We start from the raw sequence: 12,666 nt of genomic DNA on the forward strand, positions 1-12,666 counted from the left end.
CGTATCCATATGGAATCAGGTCAAAATACATTTCGATTACAAAAGATGCATAATGATGAGATTGAATAATGAAGTGGCAGAGTCTGACTCAGACTGCATACGTATACAAATGGAATCAAGATAGAACGTAGTTCAATTACAAAAGATAACTGAATTCAATGAGGATTGCCTACGTATTCCTTTCCAAGGAAATCAAGCCACGACGTAGTTCCGAGTACATACAAAATGATATTTGGTTTTTCTATTTTAAAAGAAAGGGAGAGAGAGAAAAACCGAACTCTACGTCTACGTATCCCTCCGTGGAAAGTCAGGCCGAGCGTAGTTCTGTTACAACCAAAATCTAACTCTATTGTCTTCAAAAGTAGTATCCCTTGATTGCGTCTGAGTTGATAGGCTTCGCACTGACTCTTTCGCCCGTATTTGCCAAGATCATAGCTCCTCCCGACAGCACTCGGTGGACCACATAAGGACCTTGCCAATTTGGTGCGAACTTTCCTTTGTCCTCTTCTTGATGAGGGAATATTTTCTTCAAAACAAACTGCCCCAGTATGAACCAGCGAGGCTTCACCCTTTTGTTGAATGCATTGGCCAGCCTATTTTGATACAACCGACCATGGCACACCGCATCCATTCTCTTCTCGTCGATAAGCATGAGCTGCTCTTGCCTGACTCGTATCCATTCTGCATTGTCTAACTTGGCTTCTTGAATGACTCTTAAACATGGTATCTCAACCTCTGCGGGTATCAGAGCTTCAGTTCCATATACTAACATGTATGGAGTTTCCATAGTGTATGTCCTCATGGTGATCCGACAACCGAGTAAGGTGAAGGATAATATCTCGTGCCACTGCCTATGATTTTTCACTATCTTTCACATAATCCTTTTGATGTTTTTGTTGGTCGCTTCAACTGCTCTATTCATTTGCAGTCTGTAGGTTGTGGAGTTACGATGGACAATTCTGAACTTCTCGCAAATTTCCATTATCAGATCACTATTGAGGTTAGTCGCATTGTCATTGATGATTAACTAGGATATCCCAAATTGGCAAACTATGTTGTTACAGACGAAGTCTGCCACTACTTTCTTTATGACGGCCTTGTACGTAAAAGCTTTGACCCATTTGGTGAAGTAGTCAATGGCTACTAAGATAAAACAATGCCTATTTGATGCAGTGGGCTCTATAGGTCTAATCACGTCTATGCCCTAAGCGAAAAACAGCCAAGGTGAATCCATTATATTTAATTCATTAGGCGGAACTCAGATGAAATCCCTGTGAATCTGGCACTGGTAACACTTCTGCACATAGCAGATACTATCGCTTTCCCTGGTAATCCAAAAATATCCGGCTCTTAGAATTTTCTTGGATAAGGTGAAGCCATTCAGTGGGGTCAGCACGTTCCTGCATGTAATTCTTCTAGAATTTGGTTGCTTCGACAGCATCTACACATCTTAAGAGATCCAAGTCTGGGGTCTTCCTATACAGGACTTCCCCATTGAGGAAAAAGTGATTTCCCAGCTTTCTAAGCCCTCGCTTCTGACCATTAGTAGCATCTCTATATATTCTCTTGATTCAAGGAATCTTTTGACGTCGTAGTACCATGGTTTACTGTCTAGCTCTTCGTCTATATGAAAATAGTACGCGTGTTGATCCCTGATCTTTATCTCGATAGGGTCGATGTAATTATTATCTGAATGCTAAATCATGGATGATAAGGTTGCAAGAGCGTCGGCGAACTCATTCTGGATCTTCGGTGTCACGACCCAACTGGAGGGTCATGACTAGCACCCGGGCCATACTTGCCGAGCACCAACGTACATTTTATCTAACCTTCCTTATTATCTTTAAGGGCCGACAAGATCAATATAAATGGTAGACATGGATCATGAACATCCAACAATGAAAGATAATGTCATGAACATACATAACATGGGACGACAAGACTGTCAAGAAACTATATATAAGGTACGAGCTACCATGAGTCGACACCTGTCTATGAGCCTCTAAAAGAACATAAGTGCTACAACATTGCCGGAACAGGGCCCCGACATACCCATAAGGTCTATAACAAAAATGCATACCAAGACCACGGCAAGTCCGGAGAAAGGATCTTGCCAATAACGCTGAACCGAATAGCCTACTGTGATGGGGGAGCTGCGTCTACCCGTCTATCAGGACCTGCAGCACGACATGCAGCGTCCACAAATAAAAGGACGTCAGTACGAATAAAGTACTGAGTATGTAAGGCAGAATAGCATAAGTAAGAACAATAATGTAAACAGTGATAGGGAATATACAACCTGTGACATCTGGGTACCTCTGAGGGCTACTGACATGAAATACATGATACATACATATATATATACATAAACGTTTAAAACATATGCCTTTGTGGGCATCATCATCATCATATCGTACCCGGCCATAATAGGCTCGGTAAAACGTACCCGGCCATCATAGGGCTCGGTAGAATCGTACCCGGCCACGTGGAGCTCGGTAAAACCCAACTGATCAGTGGTTGCACAATAGGTGCCATACCCGGCCAACTATAGCGCGGCTCGGTAGAGTAAAATAGATACATATATATGATGCATGCTGGACTCATTGGAATCACATTTTGAACCTTTCAGAGTGACGTAAGGTCGGTATCCTTCGTACACGTTATTAGGATTAACTCTTCATCAAGAAACTTATAAGAATCAGGAACTACCAACAACATTGATAATATAAGAATAAGAGAAGTAACATCAATACCAATCGTTTCATAAGAAGGGCAGCAATGTAAGTACTGCTAGCTTCTAAGAGTAGAGTATCTTTGGGAGCTCGTTCATTACATTATGTACAATCGGAGTCGTGCAAAAGAATGAAGGGGATAGCGTCACATACCTTGTATATATTGCCCAACCTCAAGCTATGCAAATATCACGACTCCTTAGTCTACAATAAGACAAATGACACTATCATTATCGTTTAAGCGTCGTAACTATTATGTATCGACCACAACCTATTTTACGATGAAACGGACAGCACCTCCCCTATTTATATGACTTCACACAAGTCAATACAATCACCAAACAGCCCAAACAACATCATTAATAATCATATTGAGCCTCCAAAACAGTCCACCAACTAACAACATTACTACCAAGCCTTTCGATATATATTTCACAAGTTCTAGCATCAACGACTTAGCCACAACTTGGATAATCTTAAATATATATAGAGTAAGAGGTTCATTACCTTTAAACAGAAAGAACAACTCCAATTTGACCTTAATTTTCCACGAAATATCCCTTCAATTCTGCCACAAGAACAAGGAAGCGAAACTAGCAATTAATTCGGGTTTTTCGGCACTAGAATTACTTTAGAAGACTTGAAATCACCTAGGGTTGATATTAAAAACTTGAAGGTATATTTACAGAACATAAAGCACTTAAAACAACCTCCCACACGAGCTGGAACAACACAAAAATCAGCAACAACAAGAAAAACAAGAAACTTACTAGCACCACGGGATTCCCGACATTTGATTTGTGTTGTTTGCCCTTTGTTTGGGTCTTGGATCATGAGAGAACCTTGAGAGAATGTTTTTAGGATTATAAGGTCTGAATATACTGAAAAATAATGACTTAAAACGGGGTTGAGTTATCTTATATATGTCCAAATGTCTTAAACCGCCTTTGTGGGCCCCATAGAGAGCAGCTTGGCGCACTCTCGCAAAAACGCGAATATCTCTCTATTCCGAGATCGTATCGACGAACGGTTTAATGCGTTGGAAACTAGACTCATAGATCTTCAATTTGATAGGTAGATCACCCCATAATTCCAAGCACATTGGGAGTAAAATGCAGTAACATTTAACCTAAAGTTTAAGTTAAATTATAAACCTAAGTTGCGACAACTTTTATCGACTTTTGTTTCATAACTTGCTTGACTTCAAAACTTATGATACGGATATTATATGATTTAAATACATTAAAACATTACCTCTTGGGACAGTTAATCACCTCTAGTGTTACCCGAAAATACGGATTACAACATCCTTGATTCGTTTAACTTCTAATATTTGTTAACCACTCTTATACACCCTTGTATCGTTTAAGACCAATAGGATTAACTTCTTATCATCTCAAAGATAATATCTTCTTGGATTTACATCGACTACTTACGATGTGATCTATGGTATGCGAATTTGGGTTGTAACACCCTCTCCCCCTTAGGAACATTCGTCCTCGAATGTAAGGGTTTATGGGGTGTCTAACTCATCGTGGATTCCGACGGAGATTTCCGGCTGAGTTTCCCCCATAAAATGGACACTAGTCAAACTTGCAAGCAGTTAAACCCAACCTATGGCCTTACAAGACTATACAAAGCATTATGGATATGTACATTATCTGCATATCACCATTTTGTATTAAAAAAAGAGTATTCACAAGCTATTGCTTACCTCATAGAGCCGTTTCACCTTATAATGCGTCCTTCTTTCCCCCGGCATCCTCGTTATCTTCACTCTGGAATAGGTAAGGGTATTTAGACTTCATCTCCTCTTCTGCTTCCCATGTCATTTCTTCTATATTCTTGTTCCTCCATAATACTTTCACGGAAGCTACATCCTTTGTTCTCAGCTTGCGGACTTGTCGATCTAATATAGCCACTGGCACTTCATCATATGATAGATCCTTTGTAACTTGTACATCTTTGATAGGGATGACCCGAGAAGGGTCTCCAATACATTTCCTCAACATAGATACATGGAATACCGGGTGGACAAATTCCAATTCAGATGGCAATTCTAACTCGTAAGCAACCTGTCCAATTCGTCGAAGAATTTTGTACGGCCCAATATACCGTGGACTCAACTTACCCTTCTTCCCAAAACGCATAACACCCTTCATCGGCGAGATCTTCAGGAAAACCCAATCACCAACCTCAAATTCCAGATCACGACGTCGGACGTCGGAATAAGACTTTTGCCTGCTTTGTGCCGTCCTCAGTCGCTCTTGTATCACTTTCACCTTCTCAATGGCTTGGTGAATCAAATCTGGCCCATATAATTCTGTCTCACCGACTTCGAACCATCCAACTGGTGATCTACATCTCCTCCCGTACAGTGCCTCATACGGGGCCATTTTAATACTGGAATGATAGCTATTATTGTAGGCAAATTCTATAAGTGCCAGATGGTCATCCCAATTCCCCTTGAAATCTAGAACACATGCTCGTAGCATATCTTCAAGCATCTGGATGGTACGTTCAGCCTGTCCATTAGTCTGCGGATGGAATGCAGTGCTGAGATTTACTTGTGTGCCTAAACCCTTCTGAAAAGACCTCCAAAAGTTAGTCGTAAATTGAGCTCCTCGGTCTGATATAATAGATACCGGCACACCATGAAGCCTAACAATCTCCTTGATATACAACTTCGCATAATCTTCAGCCGTGTAAGTTGTCTTAACTGGTAGAAAATGGGCAGATTTTGTAAGTCGATCAACTATCACCCAGATGGAGTCAAACTTATGATAAGAGCGAGGTAATCCAATAATGAAGTCCATATTAATCACCTCCCATTTGTAGGTCGGAATCTCTATATTCTGAATCAATCCACTGGGTTTCTGATGCTCGATCTTTACTTGTTGATAATTAGGACACTGGGCTACAAATTCTGCAATAGACTTCTTCATGTTATCCCACCAATACTGCTCCTTAACGTCATGATACATCTTTGTCGAGCCAGGATGGATAGAATATTGGGACTGGTGAATCTCAATCATAATCTTCTCTCGCAACCCTGCCACACTAGGTACACATAATCGGCCCTGGTATCTTAGTGTCCTATCTCCTCCGATCTTGAAAGCTGTAATCTTACACTGCTGAATTCCCTCTCTCAATCTTACTAAGGTAGGATCTTCATATTGCCGTGCTTTTACCTCGGCTACCAAAGATGATTCTGCTGTATTCTGTACAGTAACACCTCCGTCATCAGAGTCCAACAATCTGATTCTCATATTGGCCAGCAGGTGAAGCTCTTTGGTCAACCCTTGTCTACCTGCCTCAATATGTATTAAGCTTCCCATTCACTTACGGCTGAGAGCGTCTGCCACAACATTGGCTTTACCAGGATGGTGCAATATCTCGATGTCGTAGTCTTTCAGTAATTCAAGACACCTACGCTGCCTCAAATTCAACTCCTTCTGCTTGAAGATGTATTGTAAACTTTTGTGATCTGTGTAGATGTCAACATGGACGCCGTATAAGTAGTGCCGCCATATCTTCAAAGCATATATTACTGCAGCCAATTCCAAATCATGAGTCGGGTAATTCTTTTCATGCTTCTTCAATTGTCGTGATGCATAAGCAATCACCTTCCCACGTTGCATCAATGCGCACCCCAAACCTATACCTGAGGCATCACAATATACCACATAACCTTCTGTTCCTTCTGGGAGAGTGAGCACTGGCGCGGATGTCAATCGATTGTTTAGCTCCTGAAAACTATGTTCACAAGCATCAGACCACTAGAACTTGGTAGCTTTCTATGTTAACTTAGTCAATGGTGCTGATATAGAGGAAAACCCTTCTACAAACCGCCTATAATATCTTGCTAGCCCCAGGAAGCTGCGGACTTCTGACGGTGTTGTAGGTCTCGGCCAATTCTTCACTGCATCGATCTTCTGAGTGTCGACCTTAATACCCTCATCAGATATCACATGGCCAAGGAATGCTACTGAGTTCAGCAAGAATTCACATTTAGAGAGCTTAGCATATAACTTATGATCCTGAAGGGTCTGGGCATAAGCCTGAATACGGGAAATATCCATGCCCTCTACCAAGGAGGCTGTTGTGCACTCATTTATCAGATGTGGTCACCCTATCACTCATCTCGGCCACCATATGGGGAGTATACCTTGATAAAGAATCAAACTATATACTATACTCTCATGCACTCATATTACCCTGTCGAAGGTTCAAGAACTTATCAGCTCTAGCTCATCGTATCTCAGCTGGTAAGTAGTGATGAAGAAAGGCCTCAGAAAATTCCTTCCACACGGCTGGAGGAGCGTTCGGACCCCTAGATCTCTCCCAACTATCATACCATAAAATCGCTAAATCCCATAACCGATAAGAAGCCAACTCTACTGCCTCTGTATCACTAGCATGCATAACACGCAATGTACAATGAACCTGATCAATAAATGTTTGCGGGTCCTCCTTGGGGCTTGATCCGGTAAACACTGGAGGGTCTAGATTAATAAAATCACGAACTCTCGCACTAACCAATTTATCAGCAACACCGGTATTCTGCCTCTGAGCCTGAGCAGCTACCAAGCTAGTCAACAACTGCACTGCACTGCGCATATCGTGGTCTGTAGTGCCAGACGGTGGAACTGGATGTACTGGGTGCCTCCTAATATCCTCTGGAGGAGACGGAGAGGTATGAGACGGCATCTCACTCTGAGCCTCACTTTGGCCTGCTCTGGCTGGAGGGACCTGAATGTTACCCTCGCCCACAGCTGTATCAAGCCGTTTACTAATCGCTTGCTTCCTAGTCAAAGGCATCGCTGAAAGAAAACAATGTGAATATTAGATATGAACACTTACAACTCAACTCTACGCACGATCTAGATTTAGGAAGAAGGTAACAACCCTAGATGTCATGTAGCCTCCTGATTATAAATGTGGCGCGCTACACATCCATAATCAAAACTCTACTAGACACGGCTCATAGACAACCCCTAGGACAGACTTGGCTCTGATACCAAGTTTGTCACGACCCAACTGGAGGGTCATGACTAGCACCCGGGCCATACTTGCCGAGCACCAACGTACATTTTATCTAACCTTCCTTATTATCTTTAAGGGCCGACAAGATCAATATAAATGGTAGACATGGATCATGAACATCCAACAATGAAAGATAATGTCATGAACATACATAACATGGGACGACAAGACTGTCAAGAAACTATATATAAGGTACGAGCTACCATGAGTCGACACCTGTCTATGAGCCTCTAAAAGAACATAAGTGCTACAACATTGCCGGAACAGGGCCCCGACATACCCATAAGGTCTATAACAAAAATGCATACCAAGACCACGGCAAGTCCGGAGAAAGGATCTTGCCAATAACGCTGAACCGGATAGCCTACTGTGATGGGGGAGCTGCGTCTACCCGTCTATCAGGACCTGCAGCACGACATGCAGCGTCCACAAATAAAAAGGACGTCAGTACGAATAAAGTACTGAGTATGTAAGGCAGAATAGCATAAGTAAGAACAATAATGTAAACAGTGATAGGGAATATACAACCTGTGACATTTGGGTACCTCTGAGGGCTACTGACATGAAATACATGATACATACATATATATATACATAAACGTTTAAAACATATGCCTTTGTGGGCATCATCATCATCATATCGTACCCGGCCATAATAGGCTCGGTAAAACGTACCCGGCCATCATAGGGCTCGGTAGAATCGTACCCGGCCACGTGGAGCTCGGTAAAACCCAACTGATCAGTGGTTGCACAATAGGTGCCATACCCGGCCAACTATAGCGCGGCTCGGTAGAGTAAAATAGATACATATATATGATGCATGCTGGACTCATTGGAATCACATTTTGAACCTTTCAGAGTGACGTAAGGTCGGTATCCTTCGTACACGTTATTAGGATTAACTCTTCATCAAGAAACTTATAAGAATCAGGAACTACCAACAACATTGATAATATAAGAATAAGAGAAGTAACATCAATACCAATCGTTTCATAAGAAGGGCAGCAATGTAAGTACTGCTAGCTTCTAAGAGTAGAGTATCTTTGGGAGCTCGTTCATTACATTATGTACAATCGGAGTCGTGCAAAAGAATGAAGGGGATAGCGTCACATACCTTGTATATATTGCCCAACCTCAAGCTATGCAAATATCACGACTCCTTAGTCTACAATAAGACAAATGACACTATCATTATCGTTTAAGCGTCGTAACTATTATGTATCGACCACAACCTATTTTACGATGAAACGGACAGCACCTCCCCTATTTATATGACTTCACACAAGTCAATACAATCACCAAACAGCCCAAACAACATCATTAATAATCATATTGAGCCTCCAAAACAGTCCACCAACTAACAACATTACTACCAAGCCTTTCGATATATATTTCACAAGTTCTAGCATCAACGACTTAGCCACAACTTGGATAATCTTAAATATATATAGAGTAAGAGGTTCATTACCTTTAAACAGAAAGAACAACTCCAATTTGACCTTAATTTTCCACGAAATATCCCTTCAATTCTGCCACAAGAACAAGGAAGCGAAACTAGCAATTAATTCGGGTTTTTCGGCACTAGAATTACTTTAGAAGACTTGAAATCACCTAGGGTTGATATTAAAAACTTGAAGGTGTATTTACAGAACATAAAGCACTTAAAACAACCTCCCACACGAGCTGGAACAACACAAAAATCAGCAACAACAAGAAAAACAAGAAACTTACTAGCACCACGGGATTCCCGACATTTGATTTGTGTTGTTTGCCCTTTGTTTGGGTCTTGGATCATGAGAGAACCTTGAGAGAATGTTTTTAGGGTTATAAGGTCTGAATATACTGAAAAATAATGACTTAAAACGGGGTTGAGTTATCTTATATATGTCCAAATGTCTTAAACCGCCTTTGTGGGCCCCATAGAGAGCAGCTTGGCGCACTCTCGCAAAAACGCGAATATCTCTCTATTCCGAGATCGTATCGACGAACGGTTTAATGCGTTGGAAACTAGACTCATAGATCTTCAATTTGATAGGTAGATCACCCCATAATTCCAAGCACATTGGGAGTAAAATGCAGTAACATTTAACCTAAAGTTTAAGTTAAATTATAAACCTAAGTTGCGACAACTTTTATCGACTTTTGTTTCATAACTTGCTTGACTTCAAAACTTATGATACGGATATTATATGATTTAAATACATTAAAACATTACCTCTTGGGACAGTTAATCACCTCTAGTGTTACCCGAAAATACGGATTACAACATCCTTGATTCGTTTAACTTCTAATATTTGTTAACCACTCTTATACACCCTTGTATCGTTTAAGACCAATAGGATTAACTTCTTATCATCTCAAAGATAATATCTTCTTGGATTTACATCGACTACTTACGACGTGATCTATGGTATGCGAATTTGGGTTGTAACATTCGGAATGTGCCTGAACTCGATCTTCGTGAACTTTTTGCATAGCTCCTTTACACAGTGCATGTATGGAAGGATCTTGATGTTCTTGGTAGTCCATTCTCCTTGAACTTGATGTATCAATAGATCAGAGTCCCCCTATAACCAAAAGCTCCTTGATATTCATGTCGACTGCCATCCTTATCCCGAGGATGCATGCATCGTACTCGGCCATATTATTGGTGCAAGGGAACCTTATTTTTACTGATGCCGAGTAATGCTATCCTGATTCCGAAATTAGGACTGCACCTATTCCTACTCCTTTGAAATTTGTCGCTCCGTAGAAGAATATTTTCCTGCCTGGGTATGATTCTGCAATATCTTCTCCGGCGAACAACACTTCTTCATCTTGGAAGTATGTGGTGAGCGTCTCATAATCCCTGTCCAATGGATTCTCTACAAGGTGGCTGACTAAGGCTTGTCCTTTGATGGCCTTCTGTGTTATGTGCACAATGTCAAATTTGCTGAGAAGAAGCTTTCATTTGGCTAGTTTTCCTATAGGCATCGGCTTCTGAAATACATACTTGAGTGGGTAGAGCCGGAATATTAAATGCGTGCTGTATGGTGACATGTCATGCCTCAATTTATGGTCAATCCAAGTTAAGGCACAACAAGTGTGCTCTATCAAAGTATATTTAGCCTCGCTTGGTGTGAACTTCTTGCTTAAGTAATTGATGGTCTTCTCCTTTCTTCTGGTCCCATCGTGTTATCCCAACACGCATCCAAATGCATTATCCAAGACTGACAGGTATAACAACAATGGCTTCCCGGGCTCGGGAGGAACCAACATCGGTGGATTTGACAAGTACTCCTTAATTATGTTGAAGGCTTTCTGGCACTCTTCTGTCCATTTTATAGCCGCATCCTTCTTCAGCAGCTTGAAGATAGGTTCGTAAATTACTGTAGACTGGACTATGAAATGGCTGATGTAATTCAGCCTACCAAGTAAACTCATAACATCTTTCTTGCTCTTGGGCTGTGACAACTCTTGAATGGCTTTGATATTTGAAGGATCCAGTTCTATTCCTTTCCTGCTTACTATGAATTCTAACAATTATCCGGCAGGGACTTCGAATGCGCATTTTGCAGGATTCAACTTCAAACTATACCTCCGTAAGCATTTGAAAAACTTTTTCAGGTCGTCCAAATGTTCCGAGACTTAATGATGATGTCATCCACATATACCTCGATCTCTTTGTGAATCATGTCATGAAAAGGGGTTGTCATGGACCTTATGTAAGTAGCACTTGCAATTTTTAGGCCGAATGTCACGACTCTGTAGAAGTAAACTCCCGAAGGCATAGTGAATGCCATCCTTTCTGCATCTTCTTCGTGCATCATGATCTGATGGTACCCAGCAAAACAATCCATGAATGACTGTAGCTCATGCTTTGCAAAGTTGTCGATGAGGATGTGAATGTTTGGTAAAGGGAAATAGTTCTATGGGTTGGCCTTGTTAATATCTCGGTAATCCACACATATCCTTATTTTCCCATCCTCCTATGGTACCCGTACGATATTCGCTAACCATTTGGAATAATTGGCGACTCTTGCCACATTTGCCTCTATTTGCTTGGTTACTTCTTCTTCTATCCTCAAACTCAAATCTGGCTTAAACTTTGTTTGACTGGCGGTCTAGCAGGATCGGTAGTCAATCGATAAAAATGACGTCAGTGCTTAATCAAGGCATGTCGTCATACGATCATGCGAACACATTGATATATTGTCGGAGGAGCTCGACCAATTCTTCTTTCTACTTTTCTTCCAGATGGATGTTGATTAGGGTTTCTTTTATGTCTTCTTTGTGTCCCAGGTTGACCACTTCTGTCTCTTCAAGGTTAGGCTTTTTCTAGCTTTCCAGCTGTTCGATCTCTTGTGGGAGATTATCTGGCATCATGCTTTCATCATATTCCTCGTAATCTAGATTGCTTTGTTTGAGGGTTTCGTTACATGTCATAATCGTGGAATGTGGGTTTTTATCCTTTTGATTACAGAAAAGAAAAACTAAGTATAAATTAAGCAATAAATAAATTTATAAAATATTTTAAAAAAGCATTTCTTTTGATTTCATCAAAGGAGGAACGTCTGAGCGTTCAAAGAGGCAAATAACAAAAAAGTATAGACACGGTTCAAGCCTCAATTCACCGTGCGTTCTTTTCAAAAGTTTTATAATTCCATAGTACCAAGACTCCAGGCGAACCAAGGACGGGTTGGCGGTCCAATTCTGCAAGTCCTCTCCTAGTTCGGCATTCCAAATTGTTGGTGTCTTTATATCATCTTTATCACATCATTCCTCGATAATGGTACAAAGAGCCTTCCCATTCCATCGACGATGTCGTCCTCTGGTGTTGAGGTTTGACTCGTACCCGAAATACGCTCTGGCACAAAATCTTTCTTCTCTAAGCTACCAGTACATGTCT

The 12,666-nt window shown here is 41.1% G+C and overlaps 1 protein-coding gene across 1 annotated transcript; it reads right to left on the minus strand.

Moving 5' to 3' along the window:
* Nucleotides 1–355: 355 nt before the first annotated feature.
* On the minus strand, nt 356–787 carry LOC104111589 (uncharacterized). The gene has a single exon (XM_009621322.1). The coding sequence runs from the start codon at nt 785–787 to the stop codon at nt 356–358; it is 432 nt and encodes a 143-aa protein (XP_009619617.1).
* Nucleotides 788–12,666: the final 11,879 nt, after the last annotated feature.

The sequence above is a fragment of the Nicotiana tomentosiformis genome, chromosome 5 (genome assembly GCF_000390325.3).
Source record: "Nicotiana tomentosiformis chromosome 5, ASM39032v3, whole genome shotgun sequence".
Lineage (NCBI taxonomy): Eukaryota > Viridiplantae > Streptophyta > Magnoliopsida > Solanales > Solanaceae > Nicotiana > Nicotiana tomentosiformis.

Bases quoted from the DNA above. Each gene is read 5' to 3' on its own strand.
- LOC104111589 (XM_009621322.1), bottom strand. From the start codon at position 787: ATGGAAACTCCATACATGTTAGTATATGGAACTGAAGCTCTGATACCC.